At 38.6% G+C, this 20,772-nt stretch overlaps 1 protein-coding gene across 1 annotated transcript; it reads left to right on the top strand.

Annotated features, from left to right (window-relative positions):
• The first annotated feature begins 1,340 nt into the window (after nt 1-1,340).
• rab11al (RAB11a, member RAS oncogene family, like) lies at nt 1,341-20,159 on the top strand. The gene is made up of 5 exons (XM_042490564.2): nt 1,341-1,649; nt 8,372-8,567; nt 10,479-10,672; nt 14,572-14,652; nt 18,310-20,159. Exons 1-5 carry the CDS (start codon nt 1,610-1,612, stop codon nt 18,447-18,449), a joined length of 651 nt encoding a protein of 216 aa, XP_042346498.1. The 5' UTR covers nt 1,341-1,609; the 3' UTR covers nt 18,450-20,159.
• The last annotated feature ends 613 nt before the right edge of the window (nt 20,160-20,772 follow it).

Genomic DNA, 20,772 nt, shown 5'->3' with positions numbered 1-20,772 from the left:
GCAACATGAAAACAGTGTGTGAAACCAGCAGTGAAATCTGATTTTATTGATGCATTTACACACTGCAGCTGTTTCAGGGACTTTCCTACTCTGCCAAGTATTGTATTCTGGGAAATACCCAAATTTTCCCATATAATGTATACTATTACAGTTTAGACTGTGTATTATTATTCACTTCATTATCTCATACATTTATATTCCACATCTTAGGATACGTATCTTAGATTCTAATATCAAATTCTTATAATTTATTTTAAAGTGATACATAGATGTTGCATTTGAAATATTTTTTATCCATGCTGGATTTTGTGTGTTTTTCTTAAAACATGCAATAAAACCTTTTATACAGTTGAAGGTAGGAAAGGTTGATTTCAAAGACACAAATATCTTGTACATCCATTACTGATGGGACAAAGTGTCAGACAAATACAAAAACTGAAAAAAAAGCCAAAAACCCCCCAGAAAATAAACCAAAAATCCCCAAACAAATACACACATGCACACACAGTTACCAAGTATCTTGATAGCCTTTTATTAACAAACAAACATGCATACAACAAATTGAACATGCATAGGGAACAAAATAAAAGAAAAATATATTTATATGGTTGGATTTCAAGATTTCTTTGCAGCCCCTAAACACATAGTGTGTGATGAACACTTTCATCAGGAGACATAATCAAATTTAAGCTTAAAAGAACACCACATAAAAACAGACAATAGTCTGAACCATGTCCAAAAATAAAATAGTTACAATAAATACAATTTAAACAAAAAACAAAACAGGAAATACACAATATGGCATTATGGAGTTTACACTGTAGCTCTGGGGTGGGTCAAAATAAAACAAACAAACAAACAAACAAAAAACAACAACACCACAGCCAGCCCCTTACTCTGAAAATTTTAAACAAGCTTGCTTGGTGACTGCATATTTTTATGTGTCCATAATATATACATGTCAGGTGTACATGTATACAGAGAAACATATATATAACACATAAATACTAAAACGTATTACAAAATATTGCCTCCTCAGCTCGTGTGAACTTCCACTCTGTGTTTTATCACTGTATCTGTGTGGCTGCAGTGACACGTGTTGCAGTAACATACTTGTGATATTTGTTTGCCAGCTGGGCTCTGCTGCTGCTGCTGCTGCTGCTGCTGATCTACCTGAGGCTCGATATTACCTGTTGAGGCTTGGGGCCCACATACGTCATCCTAGTTAACGACCAAGAAACAAATCATGACCGACAGCGCAGCGGACCAATCAGATCGTCGCTGGTGACAGGTGTCGATCAGCGATTGACCAGTAGGAGCGAGCGGGGGGCGGGATTAAGGAAACTGACGTTACGTCGCAGCCCCGGTAATGGCAAGTGACAGAGGGTGAGGAAGACGAGGCGAAACTTTTCCAGCCACAAGTTGCTGTTTATTAACCGTGATAACAACAGCGGCATCACGTTCGTCCACTGCGACATTAATTTAGCGTTGAGTGACAATTTAACATCTTCCGCGCGACGCTAACCAAAGTCGTCAACGGTCGCTCGCGAAGTAGCTTAAATACACCAGAAGTTTGTTAAATACGTAGAGACGCCGAAGAAGAGGAGCTATGACCAACAGAGAAGACGAGTATGACTACCTTTTTAAAGGTGAGTGCCTGTTTACCTTTTAGCTAGTTAGCTAAACTTCGACAGCGTTCACCTGAGAGTCAAGTGTCATTTGATGCCGAGTTGTTGGAGGTGTTGACCTCCTAACAACAAGACGACATTACACCGAGCGACAAAGGCACCTGCTGTTTGCCGTAACTTCGCATAAATTACAACACGGTGTTACAGCCGTTCACCCTTACGATTGCAACATACAGGCACGTTTTAAGTACTTTGTATTAAGCAGCATCCGCAGTGGAGGCATCATCTTGCAGGCCGATGATGCAATCATGTTAGGATGCGGTGCTGGTCAACAAAGGGGTCATAATCTGAGGCAAGACGACACACCAAGACAGCCTCCATCCAGAATTACCCGGAAAATCAATGGAGTTTGGTCCATTTGTTTTGCACCTGAGGACTTTATGGTGCAGCTCTAATCATACAGGTTTCACCTGCTCCAACTGTTGCACCACTTAAACTCTAATGTGGTCTAATAAATATGCTAAGCCTCAAAAACAAGCATGCATGGTGACTACACATCTTTAACAGCCTCCATCAAGACTTGGTTAGAAAATAAATAGAGTTTGGTCCATTTATTTTGTACCTGAAGACTTCCTTATAGACTCATAGTTTTAATCTATATACAGGTGTATTTTTGTATTTTAATTGTGCAAAAAACAAAGCCCAAATACTAAAAACCCAAAAGTGTTGTTGACAAAATACGACATCAACATCAGTTTTAGTTTTTTATTTTATTTTTTATTTTTTTGAACCCTTTATAACACAAAAACTGACAGTACTGGGAGAGGTAAAAAAAAACCTAGAGGCCTTATTTGTAGTCTCCACCCAAAAAAAGGTTAAAATTTTGCAATGTTATGATACACACAGATATAACAACATCACCTGCTCCAGTTGTTACACCACCTCAACTCTAATAATTAAGAGTTTTCAATATAGTCTAATAATAGTTATAAGTCTTTTTTAGGGATTGTTCCCTATTTATGAGAGGGAAGGGGGTGGTACAAAACGGGGGATGCATGTCAAATAATCTTTATGGGTGTGTGGTTTTTATTTTAGCTTAGGGGAGGGACTATATAAACTTGATAAAGTTTTTTTATTGTTATTATTCATTTTAAATACCATATTAGCCCCCTAAATCAGCTGGCAGGCTTGAAAGGCATTTTTTTTTAAAAAAATCTCTAAAAATACATAATTTATCATAGCAAGAAACTGTAAACACAGAAATTATCATTGCATTTCCAAATTTCTGACAGCCCTTTAATGCATAAGGAAATATAACCAAATCTAAGCTTATAATACTCAAAATTCATCAAAATCACTTAATTCTATGTCTCATTTAAAATATAAATCTTGCATCATGAAAGGGAGGGTAATGCATTTCCCCCCAGTCACTCAGAAAGGTTCACGAAAAAATATTTGTAATAATAATTATGACTTTATTAAGGACAGAGAGAAATGTCAATAGCACACTACATAAAAACAGTGCAGTAAATAAGATTTTAAAAAACAACAAAAAAGGAAATAAACAACATAACAGCAGGCAAACTTTTATTGTAGCTCTGTGGAGGGTCAAGATAATAAAAAAAAGCCACCCCCTCTTCTAATAAACAATGAACAGTCCCTAATAGGTATCAGCAAGCTTGTCTGGTGACAACTTTTTTTTTTTTAAGTCTCCATAGTATGCAGAAACACCACAATGTGCCATATCATATTAAATATACAGTAACTGTGTACTGGAGGAGATGGTGGTGATTGTTCCCATATGGCTAGCTGGTACACACACTACCTTGTCATAAGCAAAGGGGAAAGGAAGAGCTCATGGTCTGTTCAAATATAGAACGCCAAACAAGCATGTGTTGTCAAACTGGAAATACCTGCATGCTGTGTGTGTGTGTGTGGCCACAGAGACGCTCTGTCCCCTAGCAAAGAGAAGATGAGATTTACTCACTCACTCACTCACTCCAGAATAAAATGACAGGACTCTTGGTGACCAAATTTATCTGAATCATGTGCAGCAGTGCAAGGACACTGATAAGGTATCGGTCGCCTTTCAATCCTTTGCTTAAACCAGGAAAGAGCTAACGTTATTGTAATGGCTCTCCTTTGTTCCTACTACCTCCCTTTTGTTCTTCGCTGTAAGATAGCATGAGTCAAGTTGGGTGAGCTGTTAGTGAGTCACCTTAACCTTTCCCTACTGATGGAGACATCAACGCAGGAAGTCATCCAGCTGGAGCATACCTCTTTCCATGTACTGCTCGTGTTGATTTTTAGGGACGTGTGTTGGCCACATTACCGGGTGTTTGTTTTAGAAACCTAAAGCCAATAGCATCTTTCAGTGGATATACACATATATTTTATATGTTTTAAATTTTGTTGATGCATTTACTTGCTGTAAAATCAGTTATTAATTGCTTAATAATTATGTATTTTAACCCTTTTAAGTTTACTTAATTAGCTCAGTATCTCTTAGAAACATGGGAAGTTAGAAAATTACCTGAACTTTTGCAACATAAAAGAAAGAGAAGAAAAGAAGAAAAGGGGAATAAAAGGGTAACAAAAGAAGAAACAAAAACTATATAAATATATAGATAACTACTACTACTACTACTACTACTACTACTACTAATAATAATAATAATAATAATAATAATAATTTATAATAATAATTAAAAAATTCTGGATATTTTCCCCAATTTTTTGAATTAGTATTAACATTTACTTAGGTTTCCAAATTGCAAGTACTTTCCTTAATTGATTGTTGGTCAAAATTACGAATCAGTTAATCGAGTATTATTTCAAAAAACATAAAAGCTTGGTCTATACAAAACAATACCAAATGTGTTTTTTTCTCAAGCTCACAGCAAAATATTGCTTTGACAGCATTGCATAGCCTATCGATTGATCAATTACATTTTGTAAGTCTGATTAAATTCTTCATGATGGATTAATCAATCATCAATTAATGATTATCATCCCTGCTTCTAATGATTTCTGCAGTCTCTCTCTTTTAAAACAAATTTTCAGGCCATTTTGTTGTCACTTTTTCCTATTTTCCTGCAATTGTGGTACATTTCTTACTAAGTTGCTTAGTGACTTTATAGCCATGTTTGCAAAAGAAATCAAACCAGTTTGTTAAGGTTTAAATGGTTTAAATGTGTGTAAGAGGCGTCTGAATGCAGCACAAGAAAACTGTCAATCAATGGTATCAATGGGTTTTAAAGCGTTAATAGAAGGTATCTTTTTTAGGATTGCCAGTCTCAGCCAGCATTATACACTGCTTTAATATTACAGAAATGGAAATTATTAAATTGGACATGTCATGATGATCTTTTATTCCATTTACAGGGACGTAATCTATCTGAACAGACAGACTCTGATTCTCAGTATTATTTCGTTTCTTTTTTTCGTTCGTACCTCCAGACAGTCACAGGCTCGCCTGCATCACTGGGCGCAGTGTTGTGCAATATAATAGAGAGGTGTCGTATCATTTTAGCTGAAGAATGCAAACCCAACAAAAGGTTGGAGAATGGGTGTGTAATGCAGCCATGATATTACCTGTGTGATGGCAGAGGACCTAGAAATGGTTGCATAATGATTTTTTGTCCTCCACCCAAGATCTTTTGTCTCTGACGAAATGGAGAATGACAGTGTAACATTTTTAGGCATGTAGGAGAGCCACAGTGTGGTCCCTGTGGGTTTCCCATATTATAATTAGTTTTAAGTCTAGCCCTTAATGTGGACAGGTTTTTACTTGTGTCTGTTGCACCATACTGAAAAACTTAATACACAGTTTTCCTTCAGAGTGAGCAGCATTGCTCAAATGCAAGTGTAGACACAGTGGTTGGTTCGTTAGTGCAGTTTCAACATTCCCTAACAAGTTCCTATTTCATAAGAGCGGGGTGGTGTGCTGGTGTGGCTGGTTCCTTTTGACACACTGACTCACCTGACAATTGTGGAAGTAGTTTTCTGGCAAATACTTGCCCTCATAATCGCTGTTTAAGTGCATTTTAGGAGAGGATTGAGTAGACGAGACACAGCATTAAAGCCTCTGTTTTAATCGTTATGATTATGTGCTGAAAATTAAAGCCATCGCTCACTTCTACGTTGTAGTCATTTACTTCTCACTCCATGTCAGTAACAACTCCTCTGAAATTTGTATGTGAAGCAAAACAAGCCTCTTTCCAAGTCTAGTTATTGTCCGCTGATTTTATGGATTTTTATGCTTTGTTTGAGAAGTGTAAAATGGTGCCCCCCGTTAATTAAAGCAATTTGGAGGAAGTGCTTGGCATTTGGACAAACCTCAGCAGAATCTTTTGGCTGAGAATAGAGTGGGCGCTCAGTTTTAGTGGTAAGTGTCTAAACATTTACATTGTTTTCAATTATATATAGCTTTTAAAACAGCAATACATTTTATCAATACAAACTGATTTGAGCATATGTGAGGTATCGTCCTCGTGGGGTCCTAAGGTTTACCAAAGCTTCACTGGGGATTTGTGAGGCCTTCTGTATTTTAGGGGGTGTAAGAAAACTTAAAATATATATGTACAGTAGGCGTATATCAGCATTGTATTCATTTCTCTGATAACCTAAATGAAATTGTTATTTTTATGGACTTGCACTTGTAAAGCGCCTTTCCAGGCTTTCATTAACTCAAAGTGCTTTTACACCACATGGTGGTATTACAAGGTGAATAAAAATAAATAAATGAATGAAAACCTTTATTGCCCCAATAGGAATTTGCTTTAAACAAATGAGCATTAAGACTGACAATGACAACATATAACGCAAAAACATACAGAAAACATCATGAAACAGAAAAAGCTTAATCGCCAGAAATTTGATAATGACATTAAGTTAATTTAAGTCCATTTACGTTAAAATTTAGTTCATTGAAGTTAAAAAAAGTGCTCTTCCAGACTTCCGATTAGCGCTTGTGAAGCAGCTGAGTGCTGTGTGGGACACATTTTGTGATACCTCTAGTCCGCATCCTGGGCATGCTATATATATATATATATATATATATATATATATATATATATATATATATATATATATACCTGTGCCCTGAAGGTAGGGGGGCATATTCAGACTATAAAGGATGCAACGGATCTGCTATGATCTTATGAGCTGAATTAATTGTGTACTGGTCTGTCATGTAATTAATACTGCAAATTGGTTCTCCACTTATCTTTCCTCCCAGTCTGTTCTTGTTTTGTACAACAGTGCTCCTCACCATCACTGAATACAGGGCATCATAATACTCTGAATAAATGTCTTGTAAAACAGTATGAGCTTAGATCTGTCCACATAAAACCGTATGAGTTTGGCACCTGCTTCTTAGTTTTAAACGATCATATGCACTTAAAATTGTTCCTGGGAGCGACCTGGGGTTCAGTCAGTTGCCCGAGGAAACTTCGACATTCCCTGTTAAAGGGTTTTTTTCCTGAAGTTGAAGTTTTTCCTTATCTGCTGTGAGGATCAGAGGACAGAGGGATGTCATATGCTGTAAAGTCCTCTGAGGCAAATTCTAATTTGTGATTTTGGGCTTTATAACTAAAATCAAACTGAACATGCAGACTGCAGGAGTCAGGAGTTGGACCGCTGATCTTTTTATTGCCGGATGACCTGCTTTACCTCCTGAGCAACAGTCGGTTAAAGTTTGAGAAACTAAAATAAATCACAGAATAAGGAGATGATGAAGACCTGAACATAAGCTGTATGCACAGAGTCTTCACTCTCTGATAAACAGCCTTGTCCTGCATTAGAAAAGTACCCTAACAGCTAAACAGAACAATGGCCAAATGTCAGGCAGAAGAAAACACTGAAATTGTCAAACAAAAGAGGCCTAGTAAGTATGTTTATTGTTTAAAATATTAAAATACATAATATCGAAAGAGAACTGTATAAAAAGTTCCTACAAAAACAGAAAAACTCATCTCTGATGTAAAATTCAAAGGAATTAATTAGCTCAAAATTCACCCAAATTGCTTGCTTTGCACAGATGTCCTGCAGTTGTTATGTTTACTATTTGGCTTAATTGCACAGTTTATCAGCTGTTCTCTACTATTATTTTTATGCATTGAATATAATAGGAAATACCCTTAAATTATGTTACTTAGTCGGAGCTCGTCAGTTTACTCGGTGATAGAAAAGGGTTGGAAACCACTGGTTTAATATATGTCTCAGCTCTTTCAAGAATATATACATTTTTTAAAAAACAAAACATATGTTCATTAACATACTGTCATGTCTATATTTCACTGCTGAAATTGCAGTGAATAGCTGGTTTATCCTAAGCTCAGTCTGCAGGTATTTCCTGGAAAAGAGCAGGTGGTTATAATATTTTGTCTACTCAGCGGGAGTCCCCTGAGTTTCTGTTCTACTTCGGCTGGGAGCCACTCACGTGCGTCATTGGCGAGGCAGGCTGTCTAATAAAAATGAGAATCAAATTTAATTTTAAAAAGGCAACCCATACTGTTTAGTGTAACTGCTTTGTGGTTTAATGAACTGTTACACTAAAGGTCTACCAGGAATTTACCTTTACAGCTGCTGACATAAAGTATGCTGTGCTGCTGAAACACAGTTATGTGAAAAAAAGTGAAATGCATTTTGGTTTGCAGGTTGCGTCTACAATCCACCATGTGGATGCAGATGATGATTGTTCCTCTGTCTCTGTCTGAAATCCCCTTTCTCTTTTCCTGTAGTGGTGCTGATCGGTGATTCAGGTGTAGGGAAGAGTAACCTGCTGTCCCGCTTCACCCGAAATGAGTTCAACCTGGAGAGCAAGAGTACCATCGGGGTGGAGTTTGCCACACGCAGCATTCAGGTAGAAGGAAAGACCATCAAGGCTCAGATCTGGGACACAGCTGGACAGGAGCGATACCGAGCTATCACTTCTGCGTGAGTATACACCAGCATCGAAGCAGGGTTTTCCATGGTCATGAAATACCTGGAAAAGTCATAGAATTTCACAATCTTGTTTTACAGGTCATGGAATTAGAAAAAAAAACATTGAAAGTTTTGTAAAAGTCGTGGACTTTTGCTGTGTGTGATGAATTTTTACAGTAATGTTCCATGGATAACCTTCCACACAATGTAAAACATCTGCAAATTTATTTTCAGTAAGTCAGCTGTTCACATAATGTAGCTGTAATATGCGTTGCCCACAGGATATATTGTTTCAGTGTCGTCATTGTGGTTTGCAACAGTCGCATCGAGGGATGTGCAATGCCACGTAAAGTGAATGAACTCAAACAACTTAATTTGCTACCTGGGACAAAAGGAAAACTTTTCTCATATTTCATGACTAATACCAGCTAAGCCTTCCCCCTTAAGACAGGTTATGTGTTTTATTTGACATAGTGTGGCCATGTTCGTTATGAAAATCAAGACTCTCCTGAGTGTTTGCGTGTAGAACCATAACCAGGCCCGCAAATGCCACAGACACAGTGACATGCACGCTTTTTCCAAAACGGGAATTTTATTTTTTGGCTCTTGAAAAGTCATGAAAAAGTTTTGAAATGTTGTCAAGGAAAATGTGTGCATGTAATTTCACAATCACATTTTCCAGGCATCAATTAGTAAAAAGGAATTAATAAAAAAAGAAAATTGAAAGTTTGGGAAAAGTCACTGAATTTTGTTGTGTGTAATGAAATTGTTACAGTTATCTTCCAGGGATAATCTTCCACATAATAATGCAAACTTTATTTGTATAGCACCTTTAAAAACTGAGTTTGCAAAGTGCTTTGACAAACAAAGCATAAATGGGATACACAGACAGCGATACAGCAACAGAAAACCAAACAGACCAACTGAACACAAGCAAGCCGAAACTAGGGTAGCGTTAAAATTAAAATAAGAGGACAAATAATGCAGGACGCAAAATGTCAATATGAAATAATACAAAGAATAGACCAAAAACAGCAAAAGCAATAAAACTGATAAAACTTTAAATAAAGGAAATAACATAAATAAAACATGAATCAAGTAGGTAAAGTAAATAAAATGTAACGTCACGACAGAATTATTTTCTGTACCTTAACGTACGTTTGTTCATTTTCTCCTTACATTTTGTCTTTCCCTTCATGTACGCCAGCTAACTGAAATTATGTTGGAATAGTTTTGCATGCATGCAGACACACACATGTTTGCATGCAGGGGTTAAAATAAGCATGTTCTTGAAAGCGATACATGCTAAGCACAGGAACTCCAGAGTGCCTCTTTTGCTTCCTCATGCATTGTGCCATTATTCACAGTCACATGAAGTTTTGCTGCATTATGAGTGGGTGCGCTTGTAGGTTAAAGGTTATAAACTTCCAACCCTCCTCCAACAATGAAATCATTTTAGAATCACATTCCTAAAATTTTTCAAAAGAGATATTCTGAAGTGATAAACACAACAAAAACGCAGCTTTTTGCCTCGGGCAGGATGTTTTTTTTGAATTCCTCCTTATCTCCTGATCACGTCCCTGTCCCAACATTTGTCACTCTGTTTTTTTTTTTAAAAAAATTGTCTGCGTGAAAGCGGCCACCGGCCCTGAGGCATTGGCATGTGCTTTATCAATCCCCCACAGGCACTGAGGAAGCAGACAAGCAAGCGCAGCCAGTCTAATTAAAATAAGTGATGTCAGTCAGCGTTCACTTGTGTTATGAGCCTCGTCTGCTGTGGCTATACTGTTTTATTTCTTCTGTCTTTGCTTAAAAGCCGGCCAAGCCCATATGACACACCCATGAATAATCCAGAAATCTAACAGGCTGTGACAAGAAAAAGTTGTCTTCTCTTATGTAAAATATGTCTGTGATGTTGTCCAGGTACTACCGCGGAGCAGTCGGAGCTCTCCTGGTTTATGACATCGCCAAGCACCTGACGTATGAGAACGCGGAGCGCTGGCTGAAGGAGCTGCAGGACCACGCAGACAGCAACATAGTCATCATGCTAGTGGGCAACAAAAGCGATCTACGCCACCTAAGAGCTGTGCCAACAGATGAGGCCAGGGCCATGGCAGGTATTGTTACTGTGTGTGTGTGTGTTTGTGTGTGTTGATGCCTGTGAGGTTATAGGACTCTGCCTCAACATGTTATTGCCAGGTTAAAGCTTTGCCACTTAGGAACCGGTGCCGATGCAATATTGTTTTTTTTTGTTTTGTTTTTTTTTTTTTTTGCAGAATCCAATATGCCGATATATGACAACTCATTTGGCTGATAACCGATACTGATATCGTATATCTACTTTTATCCCCCACCCTAATTTTAGTGATCAACCCCCTTCTGTTTTGGAATTAACATCATATTATACATACTCTTACCATGATAGTCCAGCAGCAGATGGAGACATGTGTAAGTGTGTCTTCTCGTCTAGATGTGATACTAGGCTATTACTAAAATAATATAGAAAATAGAGTAGAAAAGCCGCCAAACCTGCTGTGGCAAAACAGGCATTTTGGCTCCCTGGGAAGCCAATGAAGCAGCCTTGAAGCTTGGCATCGCCCATCTCTGCTTTGGGGCACTTCTGTCCTGTCTGAAGTTGAATCTGCTGGCTCTGCAGAGCTCTGTTGCCAGCATCTGAGCTCTGGCTGGCTTCAGGGTGCTTTATGGCAGTTCCTTCTCTTGTTTTGACCCGGCGTTCTCACCAAGATGCGCTCTCATGTACTGAAATTGGGCACCAATGGATTTAACATGATTAAGTACTCTGTGGTACCAAAGTAATTTAGTTGGTACCCTTAAAGGGTGAGTTTAATACCCAACCCTACTGACCCCTCGCTGCTTTAATTAGGTCCTAACGTGTTGTATTTGATGCAAACAGTGAATTAAATTAACGCTTGTACTCATAAGTTGCCTTTCGGTTTAGTTTGTGCTGGGCTTTTAAACAGTCTTGTCTTGTGGGCTCACTCCCACTGGGAACACCCATATTAGAAATGTTTGCACAGTGATACTGTAAGGCATTTTACATAAATACCTCAACCATACGTCCTTGGCTTGTGTGTGAGTACATGTAAGAAAGCACAGCACGAGGTCAAAAGGACTTGATTTGAATTAATTAGACTTCCATTTATCTCGTCCCTCTGAGGATTTCAAGGCTTTGTCTCAGAGCACGTTTTTTTGTTACAGTCAACCTTTTGACACTCACACTATTATTTCAAAATAGTTGGGCCTTGTGTTTACTCTTGACCTTGAGTTTACTGGCTTGTGTGGGATTTTTTGTTGCACCTGCTTTGACTGGGAAATGACTCTTGTAGGTCTGCCTGTAAGAACGTCAAATACATGATTGGAGCAACAGTAAAGAAATGTTTTGTTGCTGGATAAATGTCGTTGGTACCTTGCAGTGCTTCCGTTTGTGCTGTTTTGTTTTTCTAAACCACAGTTGTAGTTTATGATGCCTCATTTAAATGAAGACCATGTGGTGTACACGTACATGCAAAGTGTATGATAATGCCACAAATGGAGGGTTCTCCTCAAACAACACAACAGCGACAGTGGATCTGATGATGTCATTAAATGTCCTTTTTCCTGTGTCCAACCAACAATCTAAAACTCAAACCTACTTAATCATCTGTAATAGATAAGAAAAAGTATCAAATGTTCACCTTAAACAAGCTGGAATCACCAAATGGCCTGGAAAAAAAAAAGATTAATATTCTGTCTATCAGATAATCAACGAATCAACCAATCTTTGCAGCCTTATAATCATTTACTAAATAAAAGCACCAAATATTTGCTGGTTACTTCTTCACTAGAATTTGGTATCAAACTCGTGCTCATACTTTTAAGGATACAGACCACATCGCATCACTACTACCAAGTACCAGTTCACATTAAATCCATGTGTGCCAAATTTCTCTACCTGTGAGTGCATCAAGGTGAGGATGCTGGGTTAAGACAAGAGATGAAAGTGCCGTAAAGCGCCCTGAAGCCTGGAAGCCAGCCACGGAGCGCCGTGGCCGTCAGAGCTCCACAGAGCTGCCCGGTTCAACTTTGGACAGGAGGCAGAAGTGCCCCGAAGCCAGGAAGCCTCCGCAGCCGCTCCATCGACTTCTCAGCAGGCCAAAACCATCGCTGCAACACTGATCTTCTCAATAGTTTCAGCATTATTATCCTGGTAACACTGCTGGACGAGTAGACACACACAAACAGACAGACCGAAGATTAGCTCTATTTGTGATTGGAAAAGAGCAGAGAAGCAGAATTGCTTTTTTTGTTTAGTTTGTCACCCCTGCAGCTTGTTCAGAGTTGACATTTTTGTTATAACAGAGAAAGTAAAGCCCTGGATAAAAGGTACCGTGAGTGAGACCCAACCATAATCTTCATATTAGGAAAGCTCTCTCAGTTCCATGCCATACATTTTTAGGTGTTTTTACTCAGATTGAATAAGCATAAAAAAAGTTTCTTTTTTATTTTCTTTCTAAGGAATTTGTCCTTCGCAGTTTGTTTAAGGTCTTGGGTGGACATTTTGACATGTCACAGTAGCAAAAAGCAAGGTTAATTGATAAAAAAAAAAGTATGATGGCTGAATTCCATTTAACTGCTTTGGTTTCAGGGTCCTGGCTCACTGTTACACTCTCACAATGATGCACTGCTGCCTGATATCAGACAGAAATATAAACTTTCAAACCTTCAGTTTGACTTCATTATTTTTCCTAACCGATTACTAGAAACCAACGTATTTGCCCTAATCTAACATCATTTTTAGTCCATACTGATGTGTAGCCATACAAAAATACCTGTTTTTCCGAGGTTTTAAGAGTTGAGCGGATTAAAGTAAAACAAGCTATGCTATTGAGACGACATGTCCATTTAGAACAGCCTTGATAGCAGCCTCTGTCTTGTCTATAGCCCTCACCATTATTGTTATTACTTCTCATTGGCCTTCTCTTGGTTAAAGGTCTGGACCCCGGTAAATTGTACTGGGACTCATGAAAAGAACAAACTCAGCTTTAATGAAATCACCTGAGCTTTTCCTACTATGACAAATAATCTGCTGTGAAAAATAACTGTTTTATAGAGTAAACGGTTAATTCGGCTGTCACACAACCCATTAGATTTTCTATAATTATGAAGCAGTTCACAGCCGGCAATCAAACAGGAAGGTGTTGAAATGACTACATTTCTGAGGAAAAACCTGTAGTGAGCAAATTATGCTGAAGAAATCAATCACAGAGTCAGTTATAATGCCAGTACAGTTCAGCAGCTCATTGTCGTTATGAAAAACGAAATATAATGCAGGCCTATAACTATATTTTGGCACTATGTCATGGTTTGTACAGTCATGAACAGCCTGGAAGTAGTGAAATTTGGAAATAGCCATTTCCAGGCCTGGAGAAGTTTTGGAAAATTAGGTTTAGTTAGATGTTAAACGTTTTGCAGACAAAATCTTGTTTCACAGACATGTATGATAACACCTGAGGTGTTCAAATACTGTCAGAAATGTGAAAATCCAGCAATAGTTTCAGTTTTTACAGTTTTTTGCTGTGATAAATGGCGTAATCTTTGTTTATTTAAAAAAAACAAACTTCTTTTTAAAAAAATCTTCCAACAATTTTAACTAAAAAACACACCAAAAGTTTTAAAAGTTTTTCTTAAGGCCAAAATGGAATCCCCCTCTAGTTCTTAAAACATTATTTGACATGATTCTCCCTTTTTGCACCACCCTCTCCCCTCTCATAAATAACAAATAGTCTCTAAGTTATATTTAAATAGTTATTTCTAATCCTTTTCTGAAGTCTTTTTTATTTTGTTTTTTTTAAGCTATAATATAGTAATTTAAAAAAAAAAGCTGATGAGAAGTATCAATGGTCAAGTCAGAGAATGCATTGCAATGTCTTGAAAATTTGCCTCAAAGTCATGGAAATGTATTGGTGAAATGTATGTATTGTGTATGAACCCTGTTATGTGCATGTGTGTTTTACAGAGAAGAACGGCTTGTCTTTCCTGGAGACATCAGCGTTAGACTCAACTAATGTGGAGCAGGCTTTCCAGACTATTCTCACAGGTGAGTTTGTGTGCATCTCTCGCCATTTTTGAGTCTTCATATCAAATTATAGAATGAAAGTGCATTTGATCCTAAAGGGCACTGATGTCTAAAGCTCCTAAGTCATCTAATGATAATGCTGTATATATACTGTGTATTGATTTGTGTGATAGTGTTACATTTCCATCCAGACTGTGATGGTTTACATAACTCTGACCATCTGCCACTAGATGGCAGCAAAATCCATCTTATCTGTTTCCCATGGCCATCTCTGACGTGCAGTCAGTTGCGAGAACACCACCTGAATCTGCTCAAAAATACGAGTAATTGGCACAATGAAAGATCACTCAGCCAATCAGTCGTGGTGAGAGCAGCTATGAAGATCCCCAATCATCGGCAAACCACTGACAGTCTTTGCGGGTGGTCACAAATCCACTTTGACCCACTGTATCAGATGCATCTGTTCAAGACAGAAATTCTGATACTGGTTCACAGATATTTTTCAAGTAAATGTCCATGAGCAGCGTCCCCAGGAGGCATATAGCCACACTAACGATTGTATTTGATGTTGGAGATTTGGTAACATGGAGAAAAAAAGCAATTGTTGTAACTGAGTCAACCCCTGGAGTGCTTAAAGGGGTAATCCAACAGTGAGTGGTGCTTCCACTTCAATTGCTCCAGGGGCTATCAGTCTGCAAGTATGCGCCACTTACTGCTTGTATTCCGCTTCTGCTCCGTGTTCAATTCCCAGACGCCTCTACTCGAGCCATTTGAGACACTCTGCCCACACCGCAGCTTTATCAGTAATTTCTAATTCATAAAAACTTCAAACCAACAGGCCTTATTGAGCTAACGTAGCTAATGAGCTCGTTAAGGGAGGAGAAAAGAGGAAGTTAGCCGTGCATTAGCAGGCCAGTAAGAGCTGAACTTTAGACCCAGTGGAGCAGAGATGATGTCGCGTGTAGATATCAGCAGCAGACAGATCGGGGGTCAGAGGGGGTCATCGTGCTGGGTCATATAGACGCGGCAGCTGGTGCTGTGTAGGGTCTGTAGCATGGACTGCATGAAAACAATGGATCTCGCCACTGTGATGTCACACATTGTTTTGTGAACTCCATTTGAAGACTTGACTTTGGCATTATGGCTGTTGCCATGTTAGTTTTTTGGAGTGAGAAGTGAACAAATGTGGATGGAAGGGTGGAGCTATGGAGGAGCGAGGAGAGGATCTGACCCATAAGTCCTTTTTGCACAGAGATCACGCTATAAGGCTGCTATGAAGTCCCCTCTTCATGCTGCCTTTGCATCTTTACACAGAACTAAACAGTGGCAACATACCACTCCAGTGTGTGATTTTAGACTTCATGCCGTCATTGTGGAAGCAAACGATGTGTGACGTTCACAACACAACAGCGTTGACCTCTAGTATGACATAACATACGCATTGGCAGCAACAATTTTTAAGCAACAATGGCATAACATGGCAAAAACAACCATTTACGGTCCCTGTTATATGGCAGCTGACCTCCTCTTCTGCACGGAGGGTAAGGAGTAGAGCCTGACCAATATATTGGAAAGCCTGTATTATGGGTCTCTTGGTAGCGTATCAATATGTATACCAGTATGTACTAATGCGATGAGAGTTATTATTTTATAGCATATAACACAGAAAAATATGCTTGAAGTAATTTATGACAAATTTTCTGTTGTCATTTTTGCTAATACATGTTGTTGTTAAATAATAAATTAAATAATCTGCCTCCATATCTTTGGCACAAGTGTTTGATAACCATATTTTGGGTATAATTGCATTGTATAGATATAGATTTAAGTATATACAGAAATAGATGTATATATTGATAGAATATCGATCAATAAATCAATATCAGGATTATTTTACCCCCTAATATTGATATCCATATATTTATCACAAGGGTTTTATAATAATATTTGAGGGATAACTGCATTGTATAGATAGATAAATAGATGTATAGATCGATGGAATATCGTCGATACATCAAGATCAGGATAATCATACTTCCTAGTATCAGTTGGGCTCTAGTGAGTATCTCATGGAGATCACTGTTTTCCCAAATTGTAGACATTTACAGCTGCTGCCCTTCTTTGAGTCAATCACCAAATGCTGCTAAGTGATAATGCTGTTAACTTTGAATCTATGTTTACATAGGCTAATTAAATCCTGGTTGTATAGTAAATGAATTTTAAATTGCTCCCATTCTCATTGTTGGTCAATTTACTTTCCTGTTCTTATGTTTTTTTGTTTGTTTTTATGAGTGTGAGAACTCAAATATTATCATTTAAAATGCCCATCCCCACTATAGAGACCAAAACTGTTCTTGTACCAGCCTGTAAACATATTTATTTCTGCTGTAAAGTTGGACATTTTAACCCCTTGAAACTGGGATTGACATCAGTTTTCTTGTGCTGCATTCAAAAGCCTCCGACAAGCATTCAAACTTCTGAAATGTAAGCATATTGGCTGGATTTCTTTTAAAAACAGTCAGCAATTTGGCAAGAAATGTCATGCAAACTACAGAAATTTGTAAAATGTAAAAATAAAAGAGGTAAACATTATCAGAAAATTATCAGTAAACTAGGGAAAGTGTCCAAAAATCATATTTCTAATTACAGAAAGAACATATGTTTTACTATTATTGTTTTTTTCCCCTCAGTTTTTTTACTTTGCCATTTTCTTGTTTGTTTGTTTACTTTTTTCCCACTCTGTTTTGTTTTTTTTCCCAGATAATTTTGTTGTAAACTTTTAGTAATTTCTTGCTATTATTTTTGGTCATTTCCTGTTTAGTTGCGTGTTGTCTTCTTCCATGTTTTTGAAAGGAATCAAGCTAATTTGCTCAGGATTCGAGGGGTTAACATTGGGGTCAATGGGGTTTAACTCCGTTTTGGAGCCAGCCTCAAGTGGCTGCTTGAGGAACTGCAGTTTCTGGCACTGCCACGTTGGCTTCAGTTTTCAGTCACTGAGGCTGCAGCTTGGTCCGAAATAATGCGTCATAGTTCCACCACCTGATGTGTCACGTCACAGTCAGCCAGGAGTCTTGTTTTGCTTAAACCTTCCTGCTTCTCAGGCAGTTTTTATTTCAGGACAGCTCTGTTCCACATCTGGCTGTAGTTAAGAGTTTAAGCGGCAGTATGCAACAGTAAGTGAGAGGAGTGTTTGCACTCGTCCTGCTCTCCTCTCAAGTTAATCAGCTGACCACCTCAAACACATCTAAGCCAACGTTTAGGTAAACTGCATTCGCAAATGTGTTAGCATTGAAGAAGCAAATGTTTTTGACACTGAAGTTCAGCTGTTTGTTTAAGCAGCTCTTGTTGCTAATTATTGTGTCTGCTTATCAGCATGAGCCTGCAGGGTCACAAAAACAACACCAACAATATTAATTTCTGTATTGCAGAGTCAATGTAAACGGTATTGCATATTTTAGCATTAGGGAATGCCTAAAACGAGACTTGGTGCTACCACATGACATAACGATGCCAGTTTAGGATGGAAAGAATTCACCGCTGCTGCCAGGAGTCTGGATAGAACAGTTGTTGTTCAGTTTTGCCATGCTGTTTGTCCGTATCACAATATGTCCCACTGTTGGCTGGATTTATAGGCATCTACACATAACTCATTCCCTCTCACCCTTCTCTCCATCACAGCCATCTACAACATCGTGTCACAGAGGCAGATGTCAGGGCGAAACGACTCAGACTTCTCACCAGCCTCCAACGTAGTGCCCATCACGGTTGAGCCCACCCAAAACTCAGCCAGTAAGGGTGTCTGCTGCCAGACCAACTGAGACCTTACTGCTGACCTCCTCCTTCACCTCCAGGCAATCGGAGAAACAGCCAGATAGACAAACAGAGACAGACAGATGGACAGGGAGAGTGGAGAGACAGGTAGAGACAACCATTTCACACAAGGACACTTGTACTGGGGTTGATTTGTCTGCTGTCTGGTTAAGAAATCTTATACAGTATGAAGAGGGGGAGCAGGGGAGGAGGGGTAGTAAAGACATTTAGACAGGAGGGGGGTGTGGTGTGGGAGGATTTGTATCAATGGAAAGAAAACAGGCGAGATGCACCGTACCTAGTGCATTAAGCTTTTGAAAGAGGTACATGATCAGAACTGATTCACAATCTAATGAAAAATTTAACACATTATGAGGTCCCTTTTGTGTCTCATCACGATTTCCGTCTTTGAAAACTGTCCTCCCTTTTTTTTTGAAAGCTCTATTTTACAAGCCAGTAAATGCTTTCTCTCAGTTTCCCACCACCAGGATATTGGGCAATAAAAATCCACATCCAAAAAGACTGAACTGCAACCCCTCTGTCGCCGCCCCCATTCCCATTTTCCCTTAAATGTATGATATTTTGAAAAAAAAAAAAAGGTCCCTTACGATATTTATTGAACACTAGATTAAGGTCTTGTTTGGCCAAAGGGTTTGCAATTTAACACTATCTGGTTTTTCACACTGATCGCTTGGCAGCAAAAGGGAGCGCTCTTGCTTTTTTTTGATGCTCACAATCATATCTGTGTGTGAAGAAGCTTGTGAGGGCAACTACCCCTCGCTAATGGGGGAACAAGGGCTTTTTTTCCCTAAATGCACACGCCGGAATTTGGTCGGTCGGTTCAAGTTGTGTTCCACCGGGCCACTCAGAGCAATAACATCCCTCCCTACCAGTGACATGTAATTTCTTTTTGATTGCTTTTGATCTTTGTTTGGAAGGCTTTCCTGCTCGGCGCACACTTTGTACTCTGCAGATGAGTCATGCTCTCGCAAGCTTTGCACAGCGTTAACTCTAAATGAGACGGGATGGCTGCATCACTGGTGAACGGGTTAACTGCCTCACAAGGATAGCGGCATTGGCTCTGCTCATGACTGTTTCACCCCTGCCCCGATGCTTTGGGTGTAGTGGGAGAGATTAGGGAATCGGTTTGAATGCATGGACAACCCTGTGTTGCTTCTGCTGCCTGCTTGCTGGGATGGATAGATGGATAATGTTTCAGGGGATGAGGTAGTGAGGGCACTCAGCCCTGCCCTGCTCCTGTGGTCTCTGATGTACCCGAGATGGCTTGTTTTACTGTAAGTGAAATCCTCCACTGCCTGCTACCTACTCCTCTCTGTCTCTCTACACTGTATGTAACTGGAACAGGACTCTCTGCCTTCTGGGATCTCCCTGAGGTCTGCCCTCGCTCTCACTTGCCTGTATTTCCTGTGGAGGGGGCGGGGGTTGTATTCGGGAGCCAAGATTGGGTTTGTTGGTATCTAATAGTTTAATAGATGAGGAAAAGGAGAAAGGACGGTAGTGTTAGGAGGGGCTTAATTAAATCCAAAGGTTATGCACACAGATGGTGTTTATCCTAGTTATGTGTTTCCACATCAACACTGACTTCTGTTGACTTCACAGGTCTTAAACTGGGTGGTGTAGGTTAGGGCTTTTTAAACATTTATTCTAATATATGTATATTTGGACTTCATATGTATAAATAAATCTCATTTGTTATAGCCGGCCTTTTCTCATGTCTCTTAAAGATGAACAATAAAGTAAAGTAAGTAGCTTTTTTTGTCAACAAAGGGGAAGACTTAATTTATCTATTATGTGATTGTGAATGTCCACTGTAATTTAATAACAAAATATTTGTAAAATTATATTCTTCTGATCACTGGGATTAACCCTTTGAAAACTGGAGTGACATAACTTTTCTTGTTCTACTTTTAGACGCCTCTCACAAGTGTTTAAATCTTTGAATCCTAAGCAAATTAGTACCATTTCTTTCAAAAACATGGAAAATAAAGTCAAGCAGCTTATTAAGAAATTTTATAGAAATAGCAAAAAAAAATAGTAGATATACTAAATGTTCCTTAAAAAAGGCAAAATGTCTAGGGAAAAGAAAAAAGCTATGAAAAAATAGATTGATACAGAATAATTCTAACTTTTAAGTACTATTTTTTTAGGTCATTTCCTTGTTGTTTATTGTGTTCTTTTCCATTTTATTTTCTGTTGGTTTTGTTTCCTTGAACCTTTTTGGGTCATTTCTTCTTTTGTTGCTCATTGCCTTCTTCCCATGATTTTGAAAGAAACCAAGCCCCTTTGCTCCAGTTTCAAAGGGTTAAAATA

The sequence above is a fragment of the Plectropomus leopardus genome, chromosome 11 (genome assembly GCF_026936395.1).
Source record: "Plectropomus leopardus strain MGB_pleo_1.0 chromosome 11, ASM2693639v1, whole genome shotgun sequence".
NCBI lineage: Eukaryota > Metazoa > Chordata > Actinopteri > Perciformes > Serranidae > Plectropomus > Plectropomus leopardus.
Note: the sequence above shows the minus strand (reverse complement) of the source record. Positions and strands in the feature narration are given on the sequence as shown.

Excerpts from the sequence above, each read along its gene's own strand:
- rab11al (XM_042490564.2), top strand. The coding sequence starts at position 1,610 with ATGACCAACAGAGAAGACGAGTATGACTACCTTTTTAAAG. Across the intron at positions 8,568-10,478 it reads TACCGAGCTATCACTTCTGC|GTACTACCGCGGAGCAGTCG; the intron begins GTGAGTATACAC and ends GATGTTGTCCAG. Across the intron at positions 10,673-14,571 it reads TGAGGCCAGGGCCATGGCAG|AGAAGAACGGCTTGTCTTTC; the intron begins GTATTGTTACTG and ends TGTGTTTTACAG.